The sequence below is a fragment of the Dichomitus squalens genome (genome assembly GCF_000275845.1).
Source record: "Dichomitus squalens LYAD-421 SS1 unplaced genomic scaffold DICSQscaffold_2, whole genome shotgun sequence".
Taxonomy (NCBI): Eukaryota; Fungi; Basidiomycota; class Agaricomycetes; order Polyporales; family Polyporaceae; genus Dichomitus; species Dichomitus squalens.
The window spans coordinates 1146494-1157722 of record NW_006766884.1 but is presented as its reverse complement, the minus strand read 5'-3'; the positions used below and the strand labels follow the sequence as shown (position 1 = coordinate 1157722).

The following is an 11229-nucleotide window of genomic DNA, read 5'->3' as shown; positions in this document are numbered from 1 at the left end:
ACTACAAGCACCTGTAAACTTTACCCGTACGTTTCCCTTCATAATATGTCCGAATGCGTTGCCGTCGTGCACACGGTTTTCTTACTTTTCATTTGCGTGACATGTGGTCCCGGCCCCCCACCGCCCTTATGGCCCGGGGCGATATATAATCGTCCATCGACATTCGTCTGGTCTTCCTACTAAATCCGCTGCGGCCCCGGCGTCGTCTTTCCGCCATGCGCTCGTTTGGTATTCTTTCTTTCTTCGCGGCGGCGACGTCTTTGGTCGCGCCCGTCTTAGGCCAGAGCTGCTCTACAACCGGTGTCACTGGCACAGCCGCTGCAGGGGACCCCTACTGGCTGCAGAGCATCAAGCACCAAGGTATCGCTGCCTTCAATGCGGACCCTAGTGGGTATCAGGTCTTCCGCAACGTCAAGGACTTCGGCGCCGTTGGCGACGGTGTAACGGACGACACCGCCGCAATCAAGTACGCTATCTCACTTCTATTGAGTTGACGTGCATCCGCTGAGGTATCGGCTTTGTGCAGCAATGCTATCTCGTCTGGCACTAGGTGCGGCGAAGGTTGCGACTCGACTACTACCCAACCCGCAGTTGTCTACTTCCCTTCCGGGTACGCCGCGTGTTCATGTGATCACTCGGACATCTTTCATTGATCCCGGCATAATCACAGCACTTACAAAGTCACCTCGGCGATTGTGTACGTATTGTCATCTAGGTCTGCCCCTGACCTGGGCCAGGGCTGAATTCTTTCACGTTCAACAGTGCCTATTACTACACCGTCCTGATCGGTGATGCACGCAACCCTCCTAAGTTGCTCGCCGATGCAAGCTTCTCGGGTTTCGCTGTCATCGGTACGCGTCTCAGCTTGTACCTAGTGCTCTTCCCACGGCTCCGCTTCTCGTGAGGAGAGGCTCGCTTCTCGTGAGGAGAGGCTCCCCCCCCCGCTTCTCGTGAGGAGAGGCTTCTATCTCCCCGGGGGCAGACGGTGTCGTCCGTCCCTCGACGTCCGAGATGTTGCAGACGGAAGGAGCTTGGGAGTCGTACCTCTCACTTAAATTTGCTGACGTCGGCCTTTCTTTACGCAGATGCGGACCCGTACATCCCAGGTGGCGGCGGTGCCCAGTGGTACGTGAACCAGAACAACTTCTTCCGGAGCATTCGCAACTTCGTTATCGACCTCACCCAAACGCCCGCAACCGCGACCACCACCGGTATCCACTGGCAAGTCTCGCAAGCGACCTCAATCGTAAATGTCGTCTTCGAGATGAGCACTGACCCCAACACTGGCCACCAAGGTATGCTCTTGAAAAGGCGTTTCTTCATTACCGTCGTGTCCTGTGCCTGGCCTTTGACAGCTCAAACACGTACGTATCTGACAGGTATATGGATGGAGAACGGTTCTGGTGGTTTCTTGGGCGGTAAGCATCCTTATCGGATTGCGGTGCATATAATGAGCTCAACTATGACTCTCGTTGTAGACGTTGTTTTCAACGGAGGTAACAGTTTTCGTCCCGGAAGACAAGCATCTGTATTAATTGCTGCCAAAATTCTGCCAGGCAAATACGGCATGTGGGTCGGCAACCAGCAGTACGTGGTAGTTTCTGACGTCACGAGATATAGCTAGACTGACGGCTCCCTAAGGTTCACAGTCCGCAACGTGACCGTCAACAACGCGAATACTGGTAGGTTTCCAGGCTATGCCCAGAGTTGGTCGGACCGGTGCTGACCGCAAGCTCTCATGCAGCCATTTTCTCGATTTGGAACTGGGGTGCGTTATCCGACCGCGTACCGGCTGTCAAGCATCGCGACTCACACGTTCTCCAGGCTGGACTTTCCAGGGTGTCACTGGTGCGCAATGTTCCCTCATGCAGATGCTCTGGACCCTCCGTAATGTTAACCGTCCCTGATCACCGCTTGCTCAGTCAACAACTGCCAGGTCGCCTTCGACCTCACCACGGGCGGTCTCACGCAAGATAGTCAGGTTCGCCTTTGATTCTCTGCATCAGTCGTGTCGTAGGCTGATCCTCGTGGCCAAACAGACTGTGGGCTCGATTGCCGTTATCGACGGCTTTGTCTCCAACACGCCCATACTTGTCCGTTCCTCGACCGCCTCCAACGGCAAGCTTGCGGGTGCCCTCGTCCTCAACAACATCCATCTAACCAACGTCCCTACGGCCGTCACCGTCGCCGGTGGCGCCACTGTCCTTGCGGGCTCCTCGGGCACCCAGGTCATCGATTCATGGGGCCAGGGCAACGTCTACACCGGCTCCTCAACGACCGGCACCTTTACCCAGGACAAAATCGCGGCGCCGAACAAGCCAAGCAGCCTCCTCGACAGCGCCGGCCGTATCTTCGGCAAGGCGCACCCTCAGTACGAGGACTTCGCCGTCAGCCAGGTCGTCAGCGTCCGCGACCAGGGCGCGAAGGGCGACGGCAAGACCGATGACACTGCTGCTCTCCAGGCTGTCTTCGACCAGCATGCGGGGTGCAGCCTCATCTTCGTCGACGCTGGCACGTACCTTATTACCGACACGCTCAAGATTCCTGCCGGCGCGCAGGTTGTCGGTGAGGCCTGGAGTGTCTTCCTGGGATCCGGTAGCGCGTTCTCCGACCAGTCCAACCCGAAGGTCGTGGTGCAGGTTGGCCAGCCAGGCGACACTGGTATAGTTGAGATTTCAGACATAATCTTCGCGACCCAGGCCCCTGGTATGCATTCTTTGTGTGCTCAAATGGTGTTCGATGCTCACCAGACTGTCGTTCACAGCTGCAGGTGCCATTGTCGTCGAGTGGAACATCCACTCTGACGTCCAGGGCGGAGCCGGTTTGTGGGATTCTCACATTCGTCTCGGCGGTGGTGAGTTTGCAGATATGAATTCTTTCCTTTGTGTGAAACTCATCAGCTCCGTTCGCCAGCTGAGGGCACGAACTTGCTTGTTTCTAACTGCGCCAACGGTACTGTCAATGACGCATGCTCCGCTGCCTACCTCGCCCTCCATCTCACCGAGGGCTCCACCGCATATCTCGAGGTATGATGTTGTTCGGGTCTCTAGGGAGATAGAGCATGCTCTAACGAACTGAACGCAGGGCACTTGGGTCTGGCTCGCAGACCACGACCTCGACAGCGGAGGATCGAAGCAGATTACGGCGTTCAGCGGTCGCGGTATCCTATCAGAGTCTGCTGGTCCCGTCTGGCTGATCGGCACGGGATGTGAGTATCTCGTTCTGGCATGGCGTGATGCCATGCAAGCGAGCTGCGCGGACTGATAACACGTACGCGACAGCGGAGCACCACACGCTCTACCAGTACAACCTCGTGGGCGCGAAGGACCACTACTTGGGATTGATCCAGACCGAGACTGTACGTTCAGTTCTGATGCGCAGAGCTTTTGACCCCAGCTTCTGATCCTCCCTATTGCAGCCGTACTACCAGCCGGTCCCCGCGCCACCTGCTCCGTTCAGCACGAACAGCGCTCTTCACGATCCCACGTACTCGGGCTCGCAGACGTCGGCATGGGCTGTCAACATCGAGTCTTCGTCTGACATCATTATCTTCGGTATGAAAATCCTTCGTGCTCACTTTGACATTGACGCTTAACTGGATCCCACTCGTAGGTGCCGGTCTCTACAGCTTCTACCAAAATTACGACCAGGCCTGCTTGAACACCACCAGCTGCCAGAGCCAGATCTTCAACATCGACTCGGGCTCCACCGTGAGCGTGTACAGTCTCGCTACCGTCGGCGTGACCACCTCGCTCTCCATCGAGGGTAGCCCCATCATCCCTGCCAGCGCGAATGTGAACGGCTTCCAGTCCACCGTCACTTCGTGGACCCGGTCTTAGACACCATCGCTTGCCAACGGCCTTGGTAACACCAACCGCACGGACGGTTGTGTATTTGTACCAAAAGACACGAGTCTCTTTGTCAACCTTTGCGACCTGTCTCATGATGCCCAGCGGGTTTGGATTCTCTCTTTCCATGACCCCTTCGGTCCGATACCGCGTGGATGTTGCAGCATGCACCCTCGCACATGTATAGACATACATACCACATGGCTGTATTGATCCCCCAGCACGAACCTGACTCGCCCCGCAATACACGTTCATTCTGAGACTTATCTACTGCGTGCCAGCCTCGCATGCGATAAAATCGACATAATGTCGGAGGTAAGGTCTATGGCGCCTATTTGCCGTTTCGCTGATCTCAATGACTATGGCACTGAGCGGCTGTAGGAGACGCCTATCGTCCGCGAGCTTTGGCATGCAACTACCACATGATACTATCTTTCGACCACGAGACGCCCTCCTGACAGCATTGCAAAGGTTCGCAAACGGATAAATGAGTAGTTGACAGTTGCACGAACGTGCCATCCAGACAAGTCGTGTCCGACTCCCTCTCACCCGCTGGCCCTACATTGTTTTAAGTCTGTAGGAATCGCAGGTACGCAAGTTGATCTACCCACACAATATTGACTTGTAGCTTACTATGAACTCATTCCGCAGGAACCTAGAGTCATGCGTCTGCTGCATACCACTACCGGACAATTTCATGAAGTTGACGACGGCAAACTCGAGGATGTTCAATTTGCGATCCTATCGTATATGTACGCGTATGATAAGGAGGTCGAGCTGTCGTTCAAGGATCTCCGAGCAATTCAGCAAGAATACGGTCGCCACGCGACTCCTAGAACGTCCCCCACTTCGTACCCTATCCTTTCCCCGACATCCCCACCAGCTCCGCATGCGTCGGTGTCCCCTGCCTTGTCATCTATTTTATCCAGTGAGCAGCCGCGATCCGGATGCGTTCTCGACGACTATCGGATGCCGCCAAAGATCCGGAACGCCTGCACCACAGCTCGCAACGACAATCTCGACTACATCTGGATCAATTCTTGTTGCGTCGACGATGATAGCACCCTAGAGTCCTCAGAAGCCATTCGCATGACATTCCACCGGTTCTCCAGGGCGGCCGTTTGTTATGCATACCTCGCAGACGTCTCCGACTTAGACACCGCAGGAATACGGCCCCAGGATAGTCGTTTACGCCGTAGCCGATGGTTCACTCGAGGATGGACTCTGCAGGAGCTTATCGCCCCGAAGTCATTGGTCTTCGTCTCGCAGAACTGGACACCCCTCGGAACGAAGCAGGATCTGGCGGAAATGATTGCGCAGATTACTGGTATCGAGGAGTCCGTGTTGACACATCGCAAGCAGCCCAGCGATGTCAGCGTTGCGAGGCGCATGTTCTGGGCTTCTCGCCGGCGCGCTACGCGTGTCGAGGATGAAGCATACTCCCTCATGGGTTTGTTTGGCGTCGATATCGAACCAGTTTACGGAGAGGGCCACCAGGCTTTCTTCCGCTTACAGCAGGCGATTCTATTGCGAACGCAGGATCAAAGCCTCTTTGCCTGGGAGATACCCTCGACCTTGGACGAACAACGAAAGGTGCTCTTCCCCATGCACTTTCGTGTCGAAGCACCGCCCCCCGTTCTGGACAGTGCACTTTTCGCACGATCCCCATCCGATTTTGCAGGCAGCCATGATATTGACTCCTTTGTTCGTGACCGTGCCCTCGGCTCCGAGATGGCTGACGGCGCGCAATACACGTTCACTCCGTATGGTCTGCGTACGCGAGTCCCCTTGATCCCAACCGATTCGTTCCTTGAAGAGCTCAAGATCGAGACGAGCCCCCCTTGGTTGCGTCTCGCGATCCTAGCTTGTGGACCGACTCTTAATGGCGAGAAACACTTCGTCGCTCTTCTCCTCTCGCACGATCAAGAAGCCTCCCCATTCGACATCAACGTCCTCATACCCCTAGCACGCCTTCATCAGAACTCTCCGACTGACAAATTCAGTCTCAAGCGTCTGGTAACCATATCGCAGTCCTCGCTAGCTTCGTGCATACACCGACAATCCTTGCATCATGAGACGATCCACCTGTCCTCTCCAGATTACGTTGCAGAGTCCGTTGTGACTGTGAAGCGGTCTATGGCCACTCTTTCGAAGCATTCTTATGAGAGATTGCGAGCGAGAGGATACGTCGTCAAGGATGAGAGCATCGGCACCTTGTGGTTTCCCCTCCGCCGACTTACCCTCTCCAAGGCTGATATGATCTTCGAGGTCGAATACGGGTCGACTCGACATGGCGACGAGGCCGCGATATATCTGGTCGTAAAGGAGTGTCCGCCCCTTACCGGCGGGGTCCTAGGCAGGTGTTCTCATGTGGTACCAGGCTCCACGCATTGGGTGCATAACTGGAGGCTGACGGAATTTCACTTGACACCCTCTTGGATTCTGAGTTTCGGTTTGGAGTGCATTCCGGCGTCCTGGTCATACCGTCTTAATGTGATTGAGACGGCATTAGACACAGTCTAGTCGGTTGATCTACGTAGTATGTCGGAAGACTTCCCAGTGTAGCCCAATGGTTCATTGCAAGCTACTTGAATTCCAATTTTATGATGCTAGAGCTATGACTTCGTCATGTACTGGTGAGGACGTCGGCGATCCCGGTATCGCGATGTCCGGAGTCGCCCATCGTTGATTGACATCTTGAGCCGCACTAACACCATCCGATGATATTGGCTCTCCCTTCTTATCCTTCTCTTACCAGGACACCCATGAACCTCCCAGGTGTAAGTCGATAGTACTGTATATCGAAGGCGAGACGTAGCTGATCCGCTGCGCGGCGTCGACAAGATCGAAAGTTAAGGATGCGCTTGCTCGATACCGAGACGGGTCACTTTGTCAATAATCCGGGGACAGTCCCATACGCCATCTTGTCCCACGTATGGGACAGACGAGAGCTGTCCTACCAAGATGCCTTACAAATCCAAAACTCGTCTCAATTGACCGCGGTGGTCGACGAAGGTATATCCCCGTTCCGTGTCACTTTGCCACATAGCTTATACACCGTCGAACAGTATCGCCCAGTCACAGTCCTACCCTCGTATCGCATACGTCTTCCGCGTTCTCGATCGCGTACTCGAGCTCAATCCTCGATCATCCCGATCTGACCTCCAAAGTTCGCGAGGCCTGCCGCGTTGCTCGAGAGCATGGGTATCGCTACATCTGGATCGACTCATGCTGCATTGACAAGACGAGCAGCTCCGAGCTGTCCGAAGCCATCAACTCGATGCATAGATGGTATCGCGACGCATCCGTCTGCTACGCGTTTCTGGCAGACGTCCCCACCGCCAACAGGGCAGAGATACGATCGCCAGGGAGCCCCTTCTACCAGAGCCGGTGGTTCACTCGTGGATGGACGCTGCAGGAGCTGATCGCTTCCCGATCGCTGGTGTTCCTGTCGAGGGATTGGGTCGCGCTTGGGACGAAAGTGAGCCTGGTCGATGTCGTCGAGACGATCACCGGGATCGACCAGGATATCCTGAGGCACCAGAAGTCGCTCGACCAAGTCAGCGTCGCGAGGCGGATGTCTTGGGCTTCCCGCAGGAGCACGACACGAGTTGAAGACGAGGCGTATTGCCTGCTGGGTATCTTCGGCATCAACATGGAGACCCTGTATGGAGAGGGCCGCCATGCCTTCTTCCGCCTCCAGGAGAAGATACTCATGCAGATCCCAGATCAGAGCATCTTCGCCTGGGGCTTGCCGTTCCCAAGACGCATCCCTCCACCGGCGCCGCCGGAAGTCCTCGACCTTGTGACGCTCGACGTCACACTTTTTGCACAAGCACCATCGGATTTCGCGCACAGCGACGCCATCGTCAGTTTATCCCACCACGGCTTCCGCACGAAGCTTCAGCGGAGCACCCTCCAACCGCCAGAGTACTCATTTTCTTCGTACGGTCTGCGGACTGAACTGCCCGTCGTCCCAGCGCACGCGCACTACACCACCCCGGATTACGTCTTCGTCATCCTGGCCTGTCAGCACAGCGAGGGGTCCGCGGACGATTTCATCGCGGTCGCATTCTCTGTACATCCAGACGCTTCTGAATCACACACTCAGCTCGTGTCCGCAGGTCTGAGGTGGAGGCCGCGAGCTTCTGTCGGGCCGTTCATAACCTGCCGTCTTGTCGCTCTGTCGCTGAAGGATATTCAGGCCCGCCAGTCTCCTCATATGCGCGACCTGCTTTGGTCTGTGTACCTACCGTCTTACGACCGCTCCACCTCCGAGTCTGCGCTGATCACCATCGACGAGGCGGACGTGCTGCTCGCGCCCACCATCGATGAGGGTTTCTCTTCCAATGGCTATGAGGTCGAGTGCGATATCGTGTCTGATGCACATGGGAACCGGCGACGCAGGTTCAGCCTAAGAAAGCGCGACATCGACTTCTTCCTTTCCGGCACATACGAGTCTTCTCGGCACGGCAACCATGTCGTCGTTTGCATGGTCCTGGAGGAATGTTCGATGTTGGACCCCTATGGGCATCCCGTCCAGAAAGGGTCCATGCTCTGGATCCACTCGACGGGCAGGACCGAGGTGACGTGGATGGGAAAGTCCAATAAGGTGGAGAACCTCAATGCGGTGTTCCGGTCCACGACTGGACTCTCGGTCTCTTTGGCCTTTTCCCTGGAGGTGAAGGCTGGCTATCAGTGTTCATTGGTTGTGGAGGAGATCAGTGTTCGCAGAGACCAGGACGATGAAGTTCGACCGTTGTCAAGTCATGGAGAATGGAGGCGGCGGCGGCGATCGCGGCAACCTCACGGGAAGACATGAGCATGTGGGTTGCTTCCGTTCTGGCGATGTTGCTGTTTCGAGAAGGAGAAGGAGCATCAGTATCATTTACATTGTTCAGATTCCGTGAAGTAGTAGGGATTTCACTACCTATTATTTGGCCGACTTCTCGTGTCAGTAGCATTTCAGGAAGAACAAGCGAGACGCTGAATAGAAGGACAGAACAAGTGCTGAATCTGCGTGTGTCCCCTTGGACGATAACGGTAGCGTAGTGGTGCAGTGCCAGCGCCCGCGACGAGTGGTCGGCGCCACCAACGCGAGGGAAGAGCACGTGACGAACGCGTTGATGTGGGTGTGGACCAAACAAGGCCAACGCGACGCGCCTGTTGCCTCGGATCAGCCACCGCCCGTCCCTCGACTCCCACCACCACCTCCCTATCCCTACTCATCTGCTATCGACAACATCATGCCTGCGGACCTCAGGAGAACATATAGCACGCGCTCTTCCACGGCTAAATCCCTCCTACCGTCCTCGCCAACCTCCGAGCTCACCTCACCACCTCCGACCAAGCGGAAGCGGCCATTCACCGACCGTCCCACGGAGCAGAATACCCCAACCAAGAAGCCGCGACGCGTCCTCAAATCTGACGGGAAGGTTGCGAAGTCGGGGGATAAGGGCAAAAGCAAGCAACCCAAGCTCACTCAGCTGCATTTCTCGTTGGACACTCCGACGCTCCGCACCTGTCCCCTATGTGACCTCTCCTACACTCGGGGCGCTCCTGATGATGAGTCTCTACACAAGGCGCATTGCGCACGCGTTCAGCGTGGTCTTGAGTGGGGTAAGGAGGAGACGCGCGAAGAAACCAAGGGAGGCGTCGAGGAGCTTGAGAGTAACATCAAGCTCAGCAACGGCTCGCGCGGGCGTATCATCTGCTTCCGCCCCGACATTGGCGGCAAGATCGGCGCCAAGGTGCGTCTTCATTCTACGCAACTCGTGCGCGACCAAGAGTCAAGGCCTTATGTGGTCGTGTGCAGCTCTCCCTTCTGCTCGAGACTATTCGCCTCGCGCTTTCCTCTCCGGCACTCTCCAAGGCGGTGCTCCATAAATCCAAGATCTACCTCTTCCTCTCCTCCCCGCCCGGCCCCGCGCCGCAGAGAGAGAAGATCGTTGGCTGCGTCGTCGCCCAACGCATCTCTTCCGCCATGGCTATCGCCCGTCCGTCCGAAATTTCCGCCGCGTTTCCCTCCACACACACTACCTCGTCCTCTTCCCAGCCAGCCGCCGAAACTCTCGAGCCCGCTACCCAGGCATCGCCTTCCGTTAATCCCGCTTTGTCGCTTCTCCCTGTGGACGACTCAACGAACCTCTACGTTCACCCCACATTGCTGCCCACCAGCATGGGTGTTCCTCGGCTGTTCGTCTCGTCCGAGCACCGCCGGCTGGGCATCGCGTCTCGTCTGCTCTCTGTCGCCGCGGCAACGTTCATCCATGGGTGCCCGCTGAACCCTGCGCGGGGCCACATCGCGTTCACTCAGCCGACAGGCGCGGGCAAGGCCGTCCTTGAGGCCTGGGGCAAGGGTGGTGTGCGGATCTACGAGGAGGAAGCGAACATCTGAACTCTGGAGTCTGATCTTTCAATAATTGTGTTATGCAACTATATATAATGCAGAGTTCCTGGACCACTGTCGATGACGATGGCGTCTGGACATGCCGAACCGTTGTAGATGTACGCTTGCTCTATATGTTTTATTCCTTCATAAGTATTCAAGGTTCCTGCATGTTACCCTGCACTCGATATACCGCCTGTAGTTTTGCTCATACCCTTGTATCCTACTCGTCACACGGGAACAAGATGTGTATCTGAACATCGTCTTGGCCCAACGTGACCTTTTCACCTCCATGAAGATATGTACGGTGGCGATGCTCTCTCATGCCGACTGACCTTGACGACGCTATGACCAACGACGGACTAAAATAGGTGGTTGGCCCACGACGATGGGCTCGGTGGCACAGCACCGCCAGGTCTATGTAGTAATTACCGAGACAAGGGTTAACGTGGAGGTGTAGGCTCTACACACATCCCATGACTCCAGTTCTTGCATTGAGGTGAACGGATTACGATTGTTTGTCGGGTGAGACTCACTCGCGCGTCAAAGTAGCAGCATAGGTGCGAATAATTGAAGACTATCAATGTCCATTGCCACAGGTGCAACTCCGTGTCCCTTAGTGTTGCCGCCAAGCCAGCTAAGCTAAGCCAAGCTGACGCGCTGGATCGAGCTGGATCATCAAGCCGGAGCAAGCTAAGCCGAGATCCGGCCAGCTGAGCGCCAACTCCCTGGCCAGGCCCCAGCCACGGCTTGACTTGCAAGCTCACATTCCAGATACGGCAAGATGTTGCATGCGATGAACACCATAGAGCGAGCATCACAGTCTCCGCAGTATTACACATATACATGCGTGAAATGGAAGCAAATGTCTGTTACTTCAGTCTTCCTCCCCCAAAAATGGACAGAGTCGGGTTAATATGTGTGCAAAGCCCCACACACCAAAAGGTATAATGCTCAAGTGTGCCAGTGCCAGTGAATGATGATCTAGACATG

General features: G+C 55.8%; 3 protein-coding genes across 3 annotated transcripts; all 3 read left to right on the top strand.

Moving 5' to 3' along the window:
- Positions 1–215: 215 nt before the first annotated feature.
- DICSQDRAFT_49107 (exo-beta-1,3-glucanase) lies at positions 216–3839 on the top strand (the record flags this gene model as incomplete). Its single annotated transcript, XM_007361226.1, has 18 exons — positions 216–466; positions 527–627; positions 738–851; positions 1086–1295; positions 1380–1418; positions 1479–1496; positions 1557–1587; positions 1642–1682; positions 1745–1768; positions 1825–1848; positions 1923–1981; positions 2040–2706; positions 2765–2854; positions 2914–3026; positions 3085–3208; positions 3282–3358; positions 3419–3554; positions 3613–3839. The coding sequence occupies 18 exons, from the start codon at positions 216–218 to the stop codon at positions 3837–3839; spliced, it is 2346 nt and encodes a 781-aa protein (XP_007361288.1).
- Positions 3840–6706: 2867 nt separating this feature from the next.
- On the top strand, positions 6707–7875 carry DICSQDRAFT_97730 (HET-domain-containing protein; the record flags this gene model as incomplete). The annotated part of the gene is made up of 2 exons (XM_007361225.1): positions 6707–6863; positions 6917–7875. Coding segments are annotated over 2 exons (1116 nt in total), but the record flags the coding sequence as incomplete, so codon positions are not given.
- Positions 7876–9094: 1219 nt separating this feature from the next.
- Positions 9095–10445, top strand: DICSQDRAFT_152032 (uncharacterized protein; the record flags this gene model as incomplete). The annotated part of the gene is made up of 2 exons (XM_007361224.1): positions 9095–9598; positions 9664–10445. 2 exons carry the CDS (start codon positions 9095–9097, stop codon positions 10243–10245), a joined length of 1086 nt encoding a protein of 361 aa, XP_007361286.1. The 3' UTR covers positions 10246–10445.
- Between the last annotated feature and the right edge of the window lie 784 nt (positions 10446–11229).